Consider the following 20,710-nt stretch of genomic DNA (forward strand, 5'->3'; position numbering starts at 1 on the left):
AAAAAAAAAGATTTATTATTTGACATTGACAGACAACTATGGGCATTAATTACGTACGGCATTACGGGTTTTTCCTTTGCAATACTCGATTATTTGGGAGTTTAGTGCAGTGTTTACAATGATTTGTATTTTAATATTTTCTGTTTGAGTTCCTTAGTTTACGCATATATTACTTTTGGAATACAGAACATTCTTGGTAGTTTGTGGGCGTGATATGTAGCAAACGTAAGCAGAGCTAGGTTATGTTATGTCCTCTACCCATTTGCGGTGGAAAGTAAGTTTGTTTTTCATTGTAGTACGCATTTTAACTCAGTATATTCAGTTAATTTCTGTTGAATATTTAAATAAAGACTGAAATTCTGAACTAATGTCTAAAATTTCGGCTTTTGTTGTCTTAAACACTATTGACGCAGAATTCACTGTTCCATATTATACGCATTTTGATATTTACTTATTCGTGTGGCGTTGTTGGTAATGGCAGCTATATAATGTTAATTACTGGCTATTGTGAATCTTAACTTAACATTGGCTCTTGATTTTAAATAATCAATAAGTGGTTTTGCCATCATTGATTTTCAATGTCCAACTGTGAAATGGAAATAACTGAATGTTTGAAAACGATCTCTAAGTATTACATCTAAAACTAAACTGCTGTTACTGTATGATGTCATAGTGCAAACAGTCATAGGTAAACAACTTCACATGAAAATATTTACCTTATGAGATCTTACATCATATATATAACAAAAAAAAAAAATGTTTTACTCAGTAACACAAACAGTTTAACAATATGCAGGTTGGTGCCTCTTTTTAAGTATCAAGATACCTGTCCCGCCCGCAAGCCCGCAAAGACAGTTTCTTGCATCCATACACATAAAATAATCTAATTTAATTCTCAAATATAATTGAGTCTTCAAAACTCAGAAGTCTTAAGGGTTCGCGTCTAAGCCTCGCAATGAGTGTTATCCACAACACTACCATAGTGTAGGATTGCCATAAGTGTGGGGATGCAGACCGGGACATTTAAAGAAAAAGTAGTAAAGGTAGAAAAAAATTAACTTTTATTACAACAATATGTAACTTTAAAGGTTTAGTCCTTGCCTGAACACAAAACAACGAGTCATACAATGCCAGCAACCCGCCAGTCGGGTTCTCTGTTTGTAGGCGCTTTTCACTACAAAGTGGAAAAAAGCACATTATCCGCTATGTTAAGGCTTAGCCTCCTACGAAATATCTATGATAGTTAAACCGGGACAATTTACTTATCGCCCACGGGACGTATGGCAACCCTACCCTAGCGTCATAGTGGTACTTAACTAACTTTTCGTGAGTTGCCAATGTTTTGTTTGTAGTTCTGATACTTCTGATCATCTTTTAACATAGGGTAAATTTAGAAATTACCCAAAAAATGTTTTTGGCAGCACAACAGGTAAATTGTAAAAGGTTAGTTCATTGAATAAATTTTACTACTGATTTTTTTAATCAAACCTATATATTTCATTATTGGGAACCAGCAGGTTTACTAGCATCAGACTACTGTGAAACTATGACAACCTACACAATTGATTTGACAAACAAGCTCGTAAGACAAAAGGTGGTATGCCAAAATTATTGCTATTGAGTTATTTATACCCAGATGGTATACCCAATAGTATTTTTTTGCGATACTGGCTTTTGTTTTATAAGGGCGGAATAGTAGGTGCAAATTAAAACAAATTGAATTTTAAACCCTTGCCTCGAAAAAAAAATAGTAAAAAAAAAGATTACTTCATACGGTGTTGAACATGAGCATAATCCTTCTTATTCAAGCTCCATTTTTTTATTGTAGCCTGTAACCATGGATCCAAACATCTATGCACTAGTCCTGGACACATTGAATCGTGCCACCAGCCAGGATGCAGAGGTGCTGAAACCAGCGGAGAAGAAATTACAAGAATGGGAGATAGAACCGGGCTTTTATTCCGTACTCCTGGTAATAACTTGATTCTCACAAGTTTGTTATGTCTCATCATATTTATTTGTCAAGTTTTGTAACATAATGCTTTTCTTTCTTTCTGCCAAGTTTCTTGCGGCGCATTCCTTATGATAGCTATGTTATGCAACAAATGTGTGTTCATGCAGTTCCTCCACTTCCACACTGTAAGAACACACAAACCCAACTATCACAACCACCACACTATGCTGACGCGTATCGAACTCAATCAGAGTTCATCAGCAAAGCAACACAGCTGTTAGTGTCAATTATTGCCCCAATAGTTGGATTTGTGTAATTTGTGTGTGTTCTTACAGTGTGGAGGTGGAGTAGCTGCATGAACACATATTTGCTGCATAGACTTAGCTAATCGTAAGGTCACACACAGGGGACCAAAGTAATTGTGTATAATTCATTGATATGGATCTCCGTAAAGTAATGCCTGATTGAATAAACTACTTAAATATTTAACTTTTTTTCACATGAAGTGATACTTAAATTAAATATCATATTTATAAATTGCCAGGATGTCCTCTCCAACCATTCTATAAACATCAATGTCCGATGGCTTGCGGTAATGTGTTTCAAAAACGGAGTAGACCGCTACTGGAGACGTAATGCACCCAACGCTATATCAGAGGAGGAGAAGGTGAAGTTGAGGGAAGGCCTGCTCACAACAAATATACTGAGTGAGCCTGTTGCACAGATAGCAACTCAGCAGGCCGTTTTAATCTCTAAGATTGCCAGGTATGTTAAAAAGTTTAAATGCTATACTCTATTTCTATGACAGGCGAAAGCTAAAGGCGATAGCTGAATCCTGGCAATAAGTAGATACAGTATACATTTAGTTTATTATACAAAATGTCATTATTCAATTTGGACAGTATGACAAAAGTTATTTTTAATGTTATAATTTTCAAAGAATAAATGCACTTTGTTGTTATGCTTAACGTTCATTATGATTTACATTGTTAGCCATTAGTTTTTGTGCTGATTGAATGGTACCCGTTCCAGTAACAATAGAAAGGACCGAAGGAGAAAAGGAAGGCAGGATGTACTTTGTTCTAACTGTATTAGATAAATCCAGGTTTGACTGCCCCGGAAACTGGCCGAGCCTAGTGCCGGAGCTGCTCGGAGCCCTGAAGGCGCCGCAGCCGTTGGTCCAGCACCGCTCCCTCCTGATATTCCACCATATCGTGAAGGCTTTGGCCTCCAAACGATTGGCTGGGGATAGGAGAACTTTTCAGGTAGCTAAATGAAATAAAGTACCCTCATGCTAACGTAACTCACATTCATGAGATCTTTGTTGTTCTGTAGATATTAATTAAATTTATTTATATTTCTTGCATTAGTTGAGTTCAAATGAACTTCCATGCAGTTTTTTTTTTAATGTATGTGTAGATGGTAGAACCAGATACTCAACGTTTTCTTCAACATTTTCAACGATCTAGTTTTTCAAACCACAAGCAAATTTATATATCTGTATAGCTCTGTATATCTGTATGGCTCGGTTGGCTTCAGAAATAGTGTGGTTTTGTTGGGAGATAACATAATAAATACATATTACCAAACTTCAAGTCTGACCACACTAGAAATGGAATAAAATTAAATTGCAACATTTGAAAGAAAGATAGAAAGAAAAAACATTTATTCGTGACAGTTACATAAACGACAGGCATACGAGATATCAATGTAAGCAAACAACTATCACGAAACGGACCCACCTCAGCATAGTGCCGCAAGCAACAAGCTTCTAAAAATATTTTTCGACAAATCTACCGTTTTTTAGGACCTCACAAATACCGTCTACTCGTTCATCCTGAGTCTCTGGCATGAAAACACGGAGCTGTTCCTGCGTCACATTCAAGAAGGTGCAGCAACAGACCTGATCACAGAGCACTTGGAGAAGGCGCTCCTCTGCCTCAGGATACTGAGGAAACTGACTGTCTTTGGGTTCAAGAAGGCCCATGACAGTCCAGATGCGGTTGCCTTTCTAAATGTCGTCTTTGACCGGGCTAAGACAAGTCTGGAGTGCAGTAAGTCTACTATTTTTTTTCTTTGAATGCATACATGATGATTTTTAATTTGTGATCAACAGTTGAAAAGTATTAATAAAATGGAATTACAAGTATAACATGAGTCATAATCATAAGTAGATATAAAACTTTTGAAAGAGGTTGTAAGCTCATAGAATAAACCATTCATAACACAACAACAACAACAGACACAACAACAACACACATACGACAAGAATCTGTATAAATAAAAATGAATCGTAAAAGGTGTTGCTAAGCGCAAAACTCGGGAACGGCTAGACCGATTTCGCTAATTATTTTTTAGTTGTGTTCGTTATTGTCAGGAGAAGGTTTTTATAAAAGAAAATTTAGAAAACTTACAATGGGGGCGAAGCCGCGGGCAACAGCTAGTTTCAAATAAAAGTTACATAATCGAAATAAATATTATTAAAAAAAGGTTACTTGAAACTGTGACTTAATTGTGACCGTTAACAAGTAATAAATTAGAAAAATGGGTACCTCATCACCGCTTTAAAATCGTCTTGCCTTGCTCCATTTGTTCCATTTGCTTATTTAATTAGTACTGTAGTGGCAAGAGCTCGCTCTCGATAGAGACTAATTCCTGAGAACGGAGACTTTGCTCAGCAGTGACTCGTAAACAGGCTAAGAAAAAATAAAAGGCAATGCTGGCTGATTAAAAATAAAATATTTTTCAGGAAAGCTGTTGAAAGGCCGCGGTATATACCCACTGGAACTCTGCGAGAAATTCATAATACACCTAACCAAAGTCGCTCTAGGTGTTCTAGGGGTCCACCCACTCTCCTACGTGCCCTTAATCAGGCCCTCCCTGGAGTTCGCCATTTATTACTGTTTCACGGAACAAGGAATGAGCCTTATATACGAAAGATTTACTATACAGTGTTTGAATATAGTGAAGGGTATACTGCAGTGTATGGAATACAAGCTGCCCAAGGGGCTTGGCAAGGAGAAAGAAGAATGTAAGTTTATATTGATTAATAACCTTTACCCCCGACTCTTCTCGTTTACATAAACCAGTAGGTCTGGTTTGAAATTGAAAGTCCCCAAAATTACACTGTGGATTTTAGAACGATGCACAAAAACACCCGCGCCCCATGAGCCCTAACATTTAAAATTTTGGGATTTTACTCCGATCCCGTGGCCCATGTGTTATTCCAGACGTCCAACTATACAATAAATGTTAAAATTCATCCAAATCCGTCAAGCAGTAGCTTAAAGCTACTTCACGACTTGTTCTCCTCTCAACTCAGTCTAACACTTTCCATTATTTTATTAAGCAGACCGAATTCCAGCAACAATGCAAGCACTCCAAATCAAAAAGGAGGTGTTGGACTCGACCACCGTATGCCACATGTGCCGGCATCTAGTCACGCGGTACTTCGTGCTCAGTGCCGATGACCTGGCTTTGTGGGACGTTGAGCCAGAAAGCTTCGCTACCGACGAGGCCGGCGAGTCGTGGAAGTATAGCCTTCGGGTAAGTGATGCTCTCACCTAGCTATGAGCTCCTGGTTCTTCAATAATTCTGCCTCATGTGCTGGCATCTAGTCACGCGGTGCTTCGTGCTTAGTGTCCTTGACCTGGCTTTGTGGGACGCTGAGCCGGAAACCTTCGCTACTGACTACCTCGTCATTCTTAACTAAGGGACCTCATACATCTCTGAATTTTTTATGTAATTTTTTCTTCAATTTCATATTGTAATTTTTAGGTCGGTATTTTGTTTGTAATTATTTTATTTTGTTTTTAAAAAATGACTTTCTGCCAAGTTTATTAAGGTAAGCGTCCACTGATCCGCATCGTACGCTTCGGACGTATTGGATTTGTTGCTTTGTATAGAAATGTGCGATCCATACAGTGCGGATCAGTGGACGCACTTGTATTGACTCTAAAGAATACTACAATCCGTTTCATGCGATACGTCCGAAGCGTACGATGCGGCAGTGGACGCTTACCTTTGCGGCGCATTCTTCTTGGCAATGATGGTCTTATAATGTTTTAAGCCGTTTTAGTATTTAACTATGAATGATAATCTTTCCGAAAACGGTGGTAGTTTGTAAAAGAGCCCTTTGCGGCCTACTTGCAGAATAAACGTTTTTTTTTCTCCCAGCCGTGCACAGAGGCTGTATTCATGGAGTTGTTCCACGAGTTCCGGGACATTCTGGCCCCCGAGTTAGTCCGCCTGTTAGCCTCGCTGCAGCTGTCCCCCACCCCGCCGGGGGACCTCGACGCCATACTGAAGAAGGACGCCATCTATAACGCGGTCGGGCTCGCTGCTTTCGACCTTTACGATGATGTGAGTACTGCTCGGTGATTCTGATATCCTAGTATTCAGCCTTGCAGTCTCAGCTGGCGAGGATAGATTTATTAGTTGCTTTTTAAATTGTTTCTGTACATATTTCATTTTTATTTTTATATAAATTTCATTTTTTCATTTTTATATAACGTGATAATTATTCTACTAGCTTTTGCCCGCGGCTCCGCCCGCGTGGTATTCGGTTATCGCGCGCTGTTCCCTCGGGAACTGTGCATTTTTCCGGGATAAAAATTAGCCTATGTCACTCTCGGGCCCATAATCTATCTCTATGCCTAAAATCACGTCGATCCGTCGCTCCGTTACGGCGTGAAAGACGGACAAACACACAAACACACTTTAACATTTATAATATTAGGATGGATTATTGAGTATTTCTTGCTTATTTACTTACTACATTCTAAAGTTTATAAATGTGTTAGGGGCTGTTTCATCATCCATTGATTAGTGTTAACTGATGGTTAAATGTGATGCCGTCTCTATTTGTTTTGTTCGAATAGACGGAGACGGCATCACATGTAACCGTCACACTAATCAATGGATGGTGAAACAGCCCCTTAGTGTACTATTGAACCATTTGAGCCCTGATCCATCATGTAAAACATTCTCATGTCACTATGATTTTTCCTGTATAAAGGTTACATAGTGGGTTAAGATTTAGTTGATTTAACCCTTTTCCAGGCCCCGCGAATCTAGATACGCTACCACAAAATGAATCATAGTTTTATATTATTTACCAATGGCGGATTAAAATAATAACGAATCATATTTTTGACGACTTCAATTGATTTCTTACCATATTTACATTTTAGCAAGGTCTAATATTTGTGTACATTTATGTGGTCACTATATGCACTACGCCTGGAAAAGGGTTCAACTTAATAATACATGTTCGTATTTTTTTCTCAGGTGGATTTTGACGAATGGTTTAGGAATGTGCTGAGCCAGGAACTAAAAATAAAAGATGGCAATTACAGAATAATAAGAAGAAGAGTTTGCCAGTTAATAGGTAAGCCATACCATTCTTAAGTCGATGATTCAAGATGAAAATGCTATTGCCAGCGAGCGAAGTTTTCGTGCGAATGACGTAAAATTACCCCATTTTGTATATTGATAGAGTGATTGCTTGCCATTTTTCGTAACGGTAGTCGACGAGCCGATCGAAAGCGAAAAAGACGCCTCTTATTGAGTGGACATAAAGAGTTTTTTGATCGGCTTAAGCCGATTCTGCGACGATAGATGTGGGCAGACCCATATTCGGTCCCGAGTTAACACGACGTAGGTACTTCTAATGAGTGTTTGATCATCTCGACCCAAATATTAGCCTACAGTCAAATATCATTACCTACTACTGTTGTATAAAGATTAGCCTATTAGGTTATTGAGTAGGCACCAAAGGAAAATCCTAATATTACTGCCTTCACAAATCGTTGTCTATGCCAATATTTATAAATCTGACATCAGTATTTCGAAGGTGGCTAAAAAGTGATTTTCATATTTCCCGTAGGATACTGTCTAAGTTATGAATCGTTCCACATCTATTGCAGGCCAATGGAGCGGCGTCCGCGCCTCCCAATCCCTCCGGCCAGATATGTATGCGGCACTGTTAGAGCTACTCGCGCGGCCGGAAGAAGACGCGGCAGTCAAACTGTCCGCCGCCGAAGCTCTGCGCAGTACCATAGATGACTTCGACTTTGACGTGGGACAGTTCGCGCCCTTCGCGCCGCATGTACTTGCTGCGCTTTATGAACTCCTGGTAACGAATGACTTTGATTGTTTTAGTGCTATATCGAAAATACAAACTGAATAGATGCACAGAAAACCAGAAAAATAAGACCAGCACTGGGAATCGAACCCAGGTCCTTGGCATTCCGTGCCGTGTGCTATACCGCTACACCACCGCTGGACAACGATACAGACATCTCCTATGCACCTCATATCTCAGCTTGGTTTTACGGGATGACCGTAAAAGTAACAAAAAATTTGGAATTGAAATAAAAAATACAAAAAGATTCCAAAAATCAATCTTAACCTGTTTTAGTGCTGTTTTTAACACTCGAATAATGTTCTGATATTTTAAGTGATAGGTAGGTATTTTTTAAATCCTTGAGTGGCGACCACGAACCGGAAGACGAAGCGTTGGCAGGCCTCCTCAACCGCAGTCCTCAGACTAAAGACATCGTGAGAGTTGTGGGCAAACAGTGAATGCAAGTGGCGAGTTGTCGTTCATTGTGTCGTTCTAAGGGGGAGGATTTTGTTCAGCAGCGGAACTCTTCCAGCTGATGATGATGATAATGATATATTTTGATATGATACCTATGTTATCGTTCGTTTATCGACGTAAAATAAAGTCAGGCTAGCAAATCCTGGAGCAAGACTCCATTTCACATAAAACAAGTTTTTGTAAAAACTTTTTTAGTATAATTTTATTCAGCAGCAGTAGGACACACTACAAGCTAAATAAAAATATATTATTTTTTTGTAACTGTACGTTATTTTTGTTGACTGTACTTTTATTGTCATCCAAACCTCCAAACTATACCAATTTACCAAATTTCAAGTCCATGCTACTAACCATTGAAGAATTCAGTCCTACTTCTCACAAGATCAAACTCGTTTCAAACTACACACAAGATAATTCTCAGAGATACAAAAGCGGCAAGTAGAGGTGGAGTAGCAAGTTAAAAAGATTCTTTTTACCTCCGCAAAGTACTATTTAAATTTATATCCAATGATTCGATTAAAACGTTTCATTTTACAAACTTCCTCACTGCAGGTGGAATCAGAAGAGTGCGACACTAAGATGCACGTCCTTCACGTGGTCTCGTACGTGACGGAGCGGTGCGGGTGCTGCGTGGCGCGCGGGGGCGGCGCCGACACGCTGTTCGCGTACCTGCCTCAGTTGTGGCACCACGCGGCCAAGCACGACATGCTTCGCGCGGCCGCGCTGGCTGCAGTCGTCAATCTGCTTAAGGTACTTTAGCGGTTATGATACCCTGGTATCTCATAGCCCTCATAGGTCTCCATGCTGATTTGTGGGCTCCGCGTACTGGCGGAGGTCGTCAACTGCTAAAGGCGCCTTAGCGGTCATGGGGTCCTGGTATCTCACAGGTCTCTACTCTTATACTCTATGCTAATTTGTAAGCTTCTTAATGACGGCGGCATCGATTTAGGTATTCTAAAATCGATGGACGGCGGTCGTCAATCTGCTAAAGGTGCCTTAGCGTTCATGGGATCCTGGTATCACATAGGTCTCCTCGTAAATTGAAGCCTGTCGGCGATCGTTAAAGATACTCGTAGGGTACTTTGGTGGCTCTTGGATCCTGGTAAACCTGCTAAAAAGTTTATTTGGCTTGCCAGGCGCTCGGTGAATGTGCGCCGAACGTGCGTCCTTGGATCCTGGGCGTGGTGAACGAATCGACGCGTCTGACGGAACCGGCGCACGTCTATCTGCTGGAAGACGCCTTGGACTTGTGGCTCGCTATACTGGAGACCTCGCATACAGCTGACGCCGCCACGCTGCAACTGGCTGAAAATTTGTGTCCCATACTCGGTGAGTATGACCCAAGGGTGGGTCCACATTTATGTCAATGATCTACAAACAATTACCTACTTTACTCACCCGCGATTTTATGATAGCTATGTCTGTGCAACAAATGTGTGTTCATACAGTTCCTCCATCTCCACACACTGTAAAAACACATAAATCAAGATTGGTTTTTGGAGTCTTTTTGTATTTTTTATTTCTACTCCTAATTTCTTACTTAGTCATACCGTAAAATCCATATCGAAAATACAAACTGAAATATAGATACACAGAAAAAACGGAAAAAGAGACCAGCGCTGGGAATCGAACCCAGGTCCTCAGCATTCCGTGCCGCATGCCATACCCCTACACCTCCACTGGACAGGAGCACAGACACGAAACCTGGGTTCCATTCCCAGCGCTGGTCTCTTTTTTTGGTTTTTCTGTGTATAGATACATTATTATACATTATTTCAGTTTGTATTTTCGAAACACATAAATCACACAAACTCAACTATCTCTTCTGTTTGATCAGTGCAATAAAACTGACCAACCACGATTCACCCTGAAATCAAATGTTCAGAGCATTTGCTATGAGGATGAACTCTGCTTGAGTTCGAAACGCGTCAGCATAGTGTGGTGGTGGTGATAGTTGGATTTGTGTGATGTGTGTGTGTCCTCTGGAGTCTGGAGGCGTAGGAGATGCATGAGTACACTCGTGATATAGACGGAGCTATCGCGGTCGTGGGTGAGCAAAGTAATTGTTAATTAATAGTTTACCATCCAAGAAATACCTATAACACATACCTTCTATTACAGAGCAATCCTCCGAACACCTCCGTATAATCGTCTACATAATGCAGGCGTACACTCTCCTCTGCCCAGAGGAGTTCCTGCTTGGAGCCGGTGGCAAATGCATGTCCCTTCTAGAAGACATGCTATCTGACATGCGAACAGAAGGCATCCTGACTGTTCTCAAGATGGCTGAAGTGTGCATCAGTGCCTCGTTCCCGGAAAGGAATACCTTCCTCGGGGTCAAGGTCATATGGCCGATACTGCTCAGGGTTATACAGTAAGTATACAGGGTCGATCATTTAGATCGATCAGTATGGGAAAGTCTGAAACTATAAGACATACGAAGATCTGTTCTTAGGAACCATGGTCATCGATTCTAGTAACAAGAAAAACTGCATTCATACATTAATAAAAAACACTTGTACTCAGGTCGGGAATCAATATTTGGTTTGGATATCGGTAGTGTAGGTCATAAGCAATAAATGTTACTATAAAACACGGTATGTAGAATAAATAAAATGTATTGTATTTCATATTCTTTAATAATGTAAGTTTTCTCTTTTTTCAAAACGTTCAGGTTCGATTCCCGAGCTGAGTAAAGTTTTTTTTTAATGTATGAATGCAGTTTTTCTTGTTATTAAATTCGATAACATGGTTCCTAAGAACAGATCTTCGTATCTCTTATAGTTTCTCAGACTTTCCCATACAGACCGAAATAAATGAGCCACTCTGTATTTCATCACACTTCCTCGTAAGCAATGTCGTAACATACAGGATAACTTGGTTGCAATCTCCTTAATACATGGACCTTTATAGCGTAGTAAGCTTAAAGGCGTATTGACTTTGATGGAAATAGATTGCATATATCACATGGTCGGTACTGGAATTACGAACAGACAGTTACAGGTTGTACTTTAACTGCACCAGCCAAATCGAGTGCTTGGTAGATTTATGTGATTGAGGTACGGTCAATGACTTTAATCCCTGACCCACATGGAACCATGTCACAGTAAACGTCACAGTAATATCGCATTAATTAACAGAGAAAATCGTAATGACTTTTCCTTTGAAAAGATCCCGTGGTGGGTCAGGAATTAGTCTTTGACCGTACACATTGCTCCAAACAGGATTAAGGCCCGTAAGTGCAAGGAGCACGTAATAGCGCTGCTCTTTTCCCACATAACCACGAACTTCCTCATGGGGCATAACCTTCACATTTCTCCCCCAGCTGGCTGGACTTGGACGACCTTCCAATGGTCCTCTCCCTGGAGCTGTGTCTCCTGTCCCGAGTCATCTTGCTGTCGTCGGATCTGTTCTACAAGCTGGTGCAAGAGGCGGCCGCGAGCATGCCGGAGTACGGGCACGATCCCGCCAAAGTGCTCAGCAAGGTTCTACACGTGTGGACGGAGAAGATGAATATGGTCACGCAGGTCGAGAGGTGGAAAGTTGCTGGTGAGTTGGTTTTTCACTTTTCATGCTTGTAAAATTCGTATTTCTAATGTTTTCAATTTTCGTGATTCTTATTCTTAAACAAACATGATACCTTACACTTCAGTCTAATTGTGACCACGGCCACTACAATGGGTTGGAACGTCGAAGTAATTATTTGTCGTTGTTAGTGTGATAAGGATAAGTCCCGGGTGGGTGTCAGTGGGTGGTCATGGTTGTGAATTTCGTTTTTATGCTGGATGTAGGCTGCTTAAAATGACTTTTTGTGTTCTAGTGCATAAAATAAAAACTGCGTCTACTTTGTATAGTCTAGTCCAAGAAAATCAGGTGCAAACGGGCGCTAAACACTCGAACCTTAAGCCCGGTTTAGACTTGCAAGGAAAATCGTGCAAGTTGCATTACATTGCGAGGCCGTAGAGCCAACGAGTTTGTAGTGGTCAATCGAGCGCCGCAATGTAATGCAACTTGCACGATTTTTCTTGCAAGTCTAAACTGGGCTTAAGAAAAAGTTTTTATTTTCATTTAGTGTTTACTAATCTAGGCAATAGTAATACCGTTATCATGGAAATAAAAATGTATGAAAAATAGAAACTTGGATATGAACATTTCCTTGTAACGGTTCTGTTTAATTTCCTTTTCCTTTAATCAAAGTGAAAAGCAAAATGTATAACTCGTTGACATAAGTTCCTTATAAGGATCCGCGTGAGAATTACGGCCCCAACCCTCTCATATTGAGATGAGACCTGTGCCCTGTAGTGGGACGTATACATATTTAATATGTGATGTGAAAATAAATAAATAAAAATAAAATAATAAAATACAGGTCGAGATAATGCCTTCGCTTGCGGCTCGGGTGGATATAAACGTCTCGGTTAAAATAATGCCTTTTGTACACTTGTTGTACAATCTACTATTTAATGCTTATTTGTTCAGGTCTGGGCTTGGCGGCGCTGCTGACGTCAGCACACCCGGAGGTGCTTGCGCGCTTCCCCGCGCTGATGCTGAACCTGGCAGAAGTGCTCAATGACGTCATGAAGACCGACGACAACGGCGAGCACCGGGAGTAAGTCTCACATGTTTGCCACGCGAGGGCGCGCTGCTGTTCAAATCCAAATTTAAAATTCAAATAATTATTCATTAAATAGGCCGCATTGGCCACTTTTACACGACGTCACTTTTTAAACTACCAGCGCTTTCGAATAGACCATCATTGCCAAGAAGAATGCGCCGCAAGAAACTTGGCAGAATGTCATTTTTTCATAATAAAATAATTACAAATGAAATCCTTAAAAACTACAGTATAATTATAATTAACGAAAAAAATACAAAAAAGGGTAATAATAATACAGGGACGTATGGGGTCTTAGACAATCTGTGTTTGTGTTGCAGTAGTCTGGTAGCGCTGCGGGGTCGCGGCCACCGTCCCCGCTGGAGGGGCGCGGCGGGGCGGCGCGCTGGCGCGGGGGCGCGGGGCCGGGGACGCGCGCGGGGACACGCCGCACGACCTGCGCCGCCGCGCGCGCGCCGCGCACCACCCCGCGCACGCGCTGGATCTGCGGGCCGTCACGCACCACCAGGTACAACCAGGGGGACAGAATACATGAGGATATATTCTGCTAGCTAGCTTTTATGGAGGAGGGACGTGGAGCTCGAGAAATGCTTGCTACACGAGGCGCGTCGCAGGGTATCCTCGCACGCGCTTGAATTGCATGCAGTAACGTATCACCAGGTACCAGGGGGATAGAATACACGAGGATAATATATCTTGCTGGCTAGCTTGATGTAGGGACGTGAGCTCGGGGAAACGCTATTCGAAGTGCTTCGCCGCGTGCCCTCGCACTGGGCTGTCACGCACCACCAGGTAACAGGGCGACAGAATATTTGAGGATTGGATCCTGCTGACTAGCTCGATGGTGGGACTATTCTGTTCCGTGATTGAAAAGATATTGGCGACAATATACCAGGATGCCATGAAATAAATCTAGTATATGATAAGGATAATATTGACCCTTACTTATCATTTTCAGTTGGAGGCACTGAAGGCCCAAGTCGGCGCAGAAACTTTCGACCGCCTGCTCCAGGCCACTGACAAAGAGACACTTCAACAAATCAGGGAATATATACCTATTTGAATAAAACATTCAAAATGTGCAGTCTTAAAGCTTCAATGAGGGTTCTTGTGCATAGTTAGTGATAGTATCGTGAGGTTCGTTTGATAACTTTGACATTTGTAACACGTTTGTGATTGGTTAGAGATAAATGAGCCAATCGCAAACAAGACGGTAACTTCCAACAGACCTATCGATATTAACGCCATCTAGAAACCGTCATTAGATGCGAGAAATATTGTACAAGACATTGCTGGCAAGGGTATATCATTATAAATCCATAACTGTGTGGCCGCGCAGTGTAAAGATACCAGATGGTTAATTTTTAATTCATATTCGCGTTTTATTTTGCATCTTTCACTCAAAGTGACACGACTGAACACGAAATAAAACGAAAGTCGAATCAATTTATTAATTAAATGATCCAAATGATGTTGGATATTTGCACTCGGCACGATTCACTCCCACTCTGAATGAGTGCAAAATAAACAGTCTGAACACAGAGAGAACGTGGACTCGACGACGTATTGGAAGAGAACAAGTGAATGTACAAGCCATGTGGCCATGAAATTAATGAAAAATGAGACATTCACTCCAGTGAACATTTATTCTAGTGAACCGTCTAATACCGCCTTAACCAAACTCGTACGATATTTCTCGCACCGTCTAAAGGAGAGCTTAAAGCCCCAGTCGCAATCGTTTTCCCGCACAATCGTAATGAAAACAATTATTTGCAGTTATTTTTAATGTTTAAATGTAATCTCATGTCTTCGCATAGCATTTAAATCTTCGCCTTGGCACTTTTTAAGCAATTATTACGGTTGTATGTGGAAGGGATACGAGCACAACAAAAGCGGCTTTCAGGATATTAATACCAGGCACATATGATTTAGAAGAGTTAGTTTTAGTTTTTTGGAGTTTGGTTCGTATTGTTTTGTGAAATGCATCGACATTCTGTACGCATATTATAACATAACATTTTTTGTTAGTAATTTGTACATTTTGTTTTATTTTGTTTGTTTTTAATGCATTATATGGAAGCAGAGGTTTTTATCTGTGAATAAAAACTTGACGACTACTTATCAGTTATTGGTCATACATTAATGTTTATTTTTTAGTCATATTTAGCATTAGCTTTCATTTCTTTGTAAATTTGTTGTTTAACTGGTAACAAATATACCATAATAATTAATAATGTATATGATTGTGATATACTTACAATTTCCTATAATAGCTTTAAATATAGGAGATATGGTATTCTGTATTTGCCGTTTGGATTTATTTTAAATGTATGTTGTTTTAGTTTTAGGAAACTTTATACGATAACTTGGACTATTACGCGATATGTATATAGGCCACCCACTTTTAGTAGTTTACTGCTTTTTCATTGAAAATAAAAACCACGGTGTATATGTACTAAAAACTGCGATCACACACCATTCATAACATATAGGAATGATATTATGTAGTTAGTCCAATCAACAAGGTTTTTTTTTACGTAGATTCTGACAATAATCTCCCGTCCGCGCATTTCACTAATGATGTCAATTTTGTCAGTAAAGAACAAAGAGCGCAGTACTATTATACCATGAAAAAACATGCCTAAGTAAACATCTATTTTTATGTCATATTTTTTCCAAATGGTGTACAGAATACCTAGCTAGAATTAGATTTAATGCACATGACTAATTGTAGAACACACAACTGTATTCTTCAAAGGGATGTTATAAATATAAAATATCATCATTAAATTATTGAAGTTGCATTTTACATTGTATTTGATGTTGGAATTCGTATATTTTAACGGCTTTGAAAATTTTCGGGAACGAAGAAGTTATAATAGGTACCATAAATTGTAAAATAAAGGCTCATTTGCACGCGACGATTTTTTGAAGCGACTGCAAAAAGTTGGCGTGTGTTCGCGTTTTAAATCTGATATTTTATTTCGAATCTTTAACCTCCTGAGTCCTGACATTTTTTAACAAACTTAGCGTTTAAGACCTGGACGTGGTTGACCTGCTTGTTATTTTGGATATTGTTTCAAAATTCTTAGAATTCAAATTCAATGAATAATTTGTACTTTATAAATGAAATGATGTATTTATTCCAGACGTTAGTCCATAAAAACAATTAAAAACAATTAATTAGAAGTCAAATAAATAAAATTAAAATAAAGTATATGCAGCCGTTCTTAGTGTTAATTAGTCCTTTATAAAGTACGCGAGGACTTGGGAGGATATTGGGTGAATCAAGTAATGAGCTGTGCCATAACGGATTAGGTTGATCCTCAAATTTAATAATACATGTTTAAAAAGGAAAATAAAGGTATTAAGACGAGACGAGGCATCCGGTTTACAATATTTTTTACTATTGTGGTGTAAGTAAATTATGTGAATAAAATTGCAATATCTTATTTTTCATATATATGATCTTGTTCTTGCAACTCGGGACTCGGCAAACTGAAAATTTTCCCGATTCGAGCTTTTATAGCGTCCAAAATTATTTATGTAAACTACAAGAATGTCTAATAATTATAGTAATGACATTTATCCAGACAATTGGGATTAATCTTAGTTTTCTTTTTATGATTTGTTTTATAACTTTGGGACTATTTTGCTTACGATTTTGTTGGACGAATTGTATGGGCGGAGTTAGCGATAATGTTTGGGTGCTTCGTCTCATTCGCATCTTAATTTATGGAATTTGAAACGCCTTTGCAAACTCTTTACTTGCAAAAAAAGTTGTATACTGAACTCACTGCTTCCCTTTTGAGATCACTGTCAACTGATTCGTAATTATAATAATTACGGCGGCATAATTAGTGGAAGAACCTATGTGTGAGCCGCGCGGTTTTAGCAAACCGTCTTGCTCAAGCAATACTCTGAACAGGGACGGCGCTAAAACCGCGCGGTTAACCGCATAGTGTATTCCCGCAATTATGCTAAAACTGTACAGTAACTGTGTATATGTATGTAGGCTCTCAGAATGTATCTTAACATATAATATTTTTTTAACGCTCGAATGTAATTTTAGCTTGTTATTGTCGTACTAGCATGTTATTCATGTGGTTGTAAAAACGGCCTATCTACGTCAAAGTCCTAAATCAATTGCTTCAGAGTGCTTTTGGATGGCATGAACCTCTAGTTGAGTCGCGTTCTTAAACATCTGAGGAACAATTCGATCAAAAATATTAAATAATATACACGCTTCTGGGCATTTCTATCCACCGTTGTACCCCGAGTTCCGATTGCAACAAAATTTGGAAGGTAGACTCAGTCTATGTTTCCGAGCAGGAAAAACAGGGTCTCCTGATGTGTCCCCAAAATATTGTATGGATGTGTTCGTTTTGTTACGAATTTTTCTTAATAATTTTCGTAACAAAACGGACCTGACATCACGATTGCGCGATTCGAAATGCGCAAAACTCACTCGTAAATACAACATTAAACGCAATAAAGAATTTGAATTTGAGTAAATCGCACACTGGGCAAGCTCTCTAGCATTAGTAGGCGAAAATATCCAAATAAATGAGCATGCTAGAACGACCGGACGTGATAAGACCCTTACAAATTTAGCTGAAATAGATGTTATAAAAATATAATGTTCGTAACCCATACAACCATTTGGTCGCAGTACTATACTTTGACGAAATTGGTTGAATGGGAATGTATGAACTGTGAAAAAAAATAGGGGTTATCAAAAAAAATGAGCAATAAAATTTGTACTTGGTAAAATGGTGGCAGGGATGCGGGACAAGTTGGCAAGACGGACGGACGATCTGTGGCCTATTTCACGAAGCTACATGTTACAATTTACAAGCGGTAGTCTCTTTTCAATGCATACTGTTAAACAACGACTACCACTTGTAAATTGTAATTTGTAACTTCGTGAAATGGGTACTGGTAAAGATCGCAAAAAACCCATAGGAACAAAATACCTACTACTCAAAAGAAAATAAGGTCCACGGAGTTTTATTGGTAAAACTAAATACATACTAATAATAGTAGATTGTACAACAAGAGCATAAAATGAGCCATGAGCCATTTTACCCAAGGCGTTCATATAGCCGCCCGAGCATGTACGGGTGGATTGACACGTCGAGGGGAAAATGGGTTTAATGCTCGAGTCACGCTTGTTACTTCGATGACGAGGAAATGAAATAGCAACAGTGGAAAAAATTATTCACTTACTATGTACCTTTTACTGTTCACGCTACTTATTAATTATAAGTATATTTTTTGTTTTATTGATCTATTTTGATTGATTTGATTGATTTTTAGTTTTATATAAGTTAAAAATTATTTTAAAAAATGTAGAAACTTCTTTTTTTGTGGCTGTTTACACCTGATCGCCTTGGTCTTAGACGAAAATTTTACTTTATGCACTAGAGCATAAAAAGTCGTTTTATGTCGCCTAGATCCAGCATAAACACGAACTTTACGAGCATGTGTTTCCCGATCACGCAATAACCGCTCGATTTTATAACCTGGATAAACACAGGATTCTTTTTATCCCGGAAAACTGCAGTTCTCGCGGGATGAATTAATTCTTCGCAGACGATGTGGTAGGTATTAGCTAGTAGTATTATATTATCTGGTTGGGTGGAATTCAATACTGATCGGGCGATTCTTCGGGAAGGCCAATGTCCTGTGGACGTCTTCCAGCTGATACGGTGATGAGCAATAAATAATATAGTTATTGTCGTAGCTAAATATGTAAAGGGTCTTAATGATGTTCTATTGTGGTGATTATATGGAAAAGGTTCATGAGTTATGTTTCCGGAAATTTACTACAATAAGAAGTTTAAGTTGTTCAAAAATATGAAATCTACGAGTAGCAATATGAGTCGCTACTCATTTAGTAATATAAGTGAAGGAAATCACTTTATTTAGTGCAGCTGTTGTCTTCAGATCCTTTTGAGCAGCTTTTGTACCACTTGGAGTCTTTGCACATTGCGGTGTGTGCAAAGGCCCTTACAGGTTGTACCATAAATATAAGTTACAACGATGTACCTGCGCAATGGCCATTTTTTTTGGAAGCGCGAAACCATTTTAGCCAATATAAAGGCAGTACGTTTGCGCGAGTAAAATCCTGAGCAGCTATTGGTCAAACGTTCGCGCCATTGCGGTGATCGCCATTTTGTTCGCCGCCGCGCTACACGTCATCTCGTCAGTTTGTTGTTTGTCTGTCATTGCATATTCCACGAGTACCTTGCGCATAACGCAATAAGGTCTTTATTGCGTTGGTTGTTATTCTTACATTTGGTTGGTTTGGTTGGTTACGCGGACGAAGATTGCCGATGTAACTTATAATTAGTGGTCCACACCTGCAGCTGATGCCGAATGTCATGTTAATCCGATGTACAGTTAGCAACAGCAATAGATGAATGAATGACAGATGCCGTTCAATATCATCTACTTACTCTATTATTACGTTGGAAATAGAGTCCTGTATAGATTGTTTTGAGTATCAGAACAGTTCATCTATTTCTGTTGCTAACTATATCGCGTTCCCTTTCTATTGTTCATGCATAAGGAACTAAGTGTTTTAGCCTAAACTTGGCAGCGTATCTAATAAGATACATAATTTAAGATCATCTTTTTGTATTTTTTTTAAAGTTATTTTTGTTAGCTCTACAACAATCCAAGGAAGCTTGAATTGAGTACACTTGTCTCAACTTGCCAAGTTTAGGGTTAAGATGACTACTAAACGCGTAAATTAAAACTCACTTCCTATGAAATTCTGCGTTCCTAATATTAAGCAGCCGATTATTTTAAAGTTCTCTTAGAATATAAACGTTTTTCGGTCTCATGATTTTTTTAATAGAGAATAACCCAATTTTAACAATACTTTCTCTATACTTTTTTAAATTAAAAATCAAATAGTCATTAATATAATTAAAGTAAATCATAAAATGCGTTTAAAAATTGCATGTAATATGTTTTAATTTGGGGACGATTCCACTAGTTTATGACGAAATCAACCCTAAAATATAGTAGAAATAGATATTTCGGATTATAAATTATGATCGACTATGTACCTAACCACCTATGCCTCCCTAGTTAGTTTTGCTTAGTTTGTATAACAGTGGACGCGATTATTCTAGTTAGCCTCATCGCATTATTATTATAGACGAAATAAAATTTGTTTGTCAATGCGAATTTATTGTTTTATTTCTCCTTTACCTACCCACCTCTAATCTACCTTATACATTAATCATGATGAGCCGTAAGACGGCTCACCATCATCTCATCATATCAGCCGTAGGACGTCCATTGTTGGACATAGGCCTCCCCCATAAACTTCCAGCTGCTTCGGCTGCAACCGGCCTGCATCCACCAAGAACCTGCGGCTTTAACCAGGTCATCCGTCAAAGTCCTACGCTGCGCTTGCTGATCCGTAATATATTTCGGGACTTAATCTTTTGCACGCGCTAGGTAAGAAAACACTGGATTCTAGTCTTCTTTATGTCAAATAATATCAACATTTAGTCTACAA

General features: G+C 39.3%; 1 protein-coding gene across 6 annotated transcripts; it reads left to right on the forward strand.

Annotated features, from left to right (window-relative positions):
• Positions 1–5: 5 nt before the first annotated feature.
• Positions 6–20,373, forward strand: LOC141439653 (importin-11-like). 6 transcript variants are annotated; one of them, XM_074103984.1, is made up of 19 exons: positions 7–274; positions 797–1,043; positions 1,353–1,443; positions 1,829–1,972; positions 2,499–2,719; positions 3,060–3,219; positions 3,762–4,008; positions 4,704–4,985; positions 5,304–5,500; positions 6,131–6,316; positions 7,244–7,343; positions 7,882–8,090; positions 9,111–9,308; positions 9,695–9,887; positions 10,680–10,932; positions 11,884–12,107; positions 13,038–13,167; positions 13,494–13,681; positions 14,132–20,373. In XM_074103984.1, the coding sequence occupies exons 4-19, from the start codon at positions 1,838–1,840 to the stop codon at positions 14,191–14,193; spliced, it is 2,985 nt and encodes a 994-aa protein (XP_073960085.1). In that variant the 5' UTR covers positions 7–274; positions 797–1,043; positions 1,353–1,443; positions 1,829–1,837; the 3' UTR covers positions 14,194–20,373. The 6 variants fall into 6 exon arrangements, with proteins under 6 accessions (XP_073960079.1, XP_073960083.1, XP_073960085.1 ...); XM_074103978.1 differs by lacking the exon at positions 1,353–1,443 and having other exon boundaries at positions 6–274; XM_074103982.1 differs by lacking the exon at positions 1,353–1,443 and having other exon boundaries at positions 6–274; positions 5,319–5,500.
• Positions 20,374–20,710: the final 337 nt, after the last annotated feature.

Source organism: Choristoneura fumiferana, chromosome 21 (genome assembly GCF_025370935.1).
Source record: "Choristoneura fumiferana chromosome 21, NRCan_CFum_1, whole genome shotgun sequence".
NCBI lineage: Eukaryota > Metazoa > Arthropoda > Insecta > Lepidoptera > Tortricidae > Choristoneura > Choristoneura fumiferana.

What these genes read in the sequence shown, in the direction of transcription:
- LOC141439653 (XM_074103978.1), top strand. Translation starts at nt 1,008, where the DNA reads ATGCAGACCGGGACATTTAAAGAAAAAGTAGTAAAG. An exon ending in CTTTCGACCTTTACGATGAT is followed by an intron (nt 6,317 to 7,243) that starts GTGAGTACTGCT and finishes TTTTTTTCTCAG; the next exon opens with GTGGATTTTGACGAATGGTT. An exon ending in CTGCGCTTTATGAACTCCTG is followed by an intron (nt 8,091 to 9,110) that starts GTAACGAATGAC and finishes TCCTCACTGCAG; the next exon opens with GTGGAATCAGAAGAGTGCGA.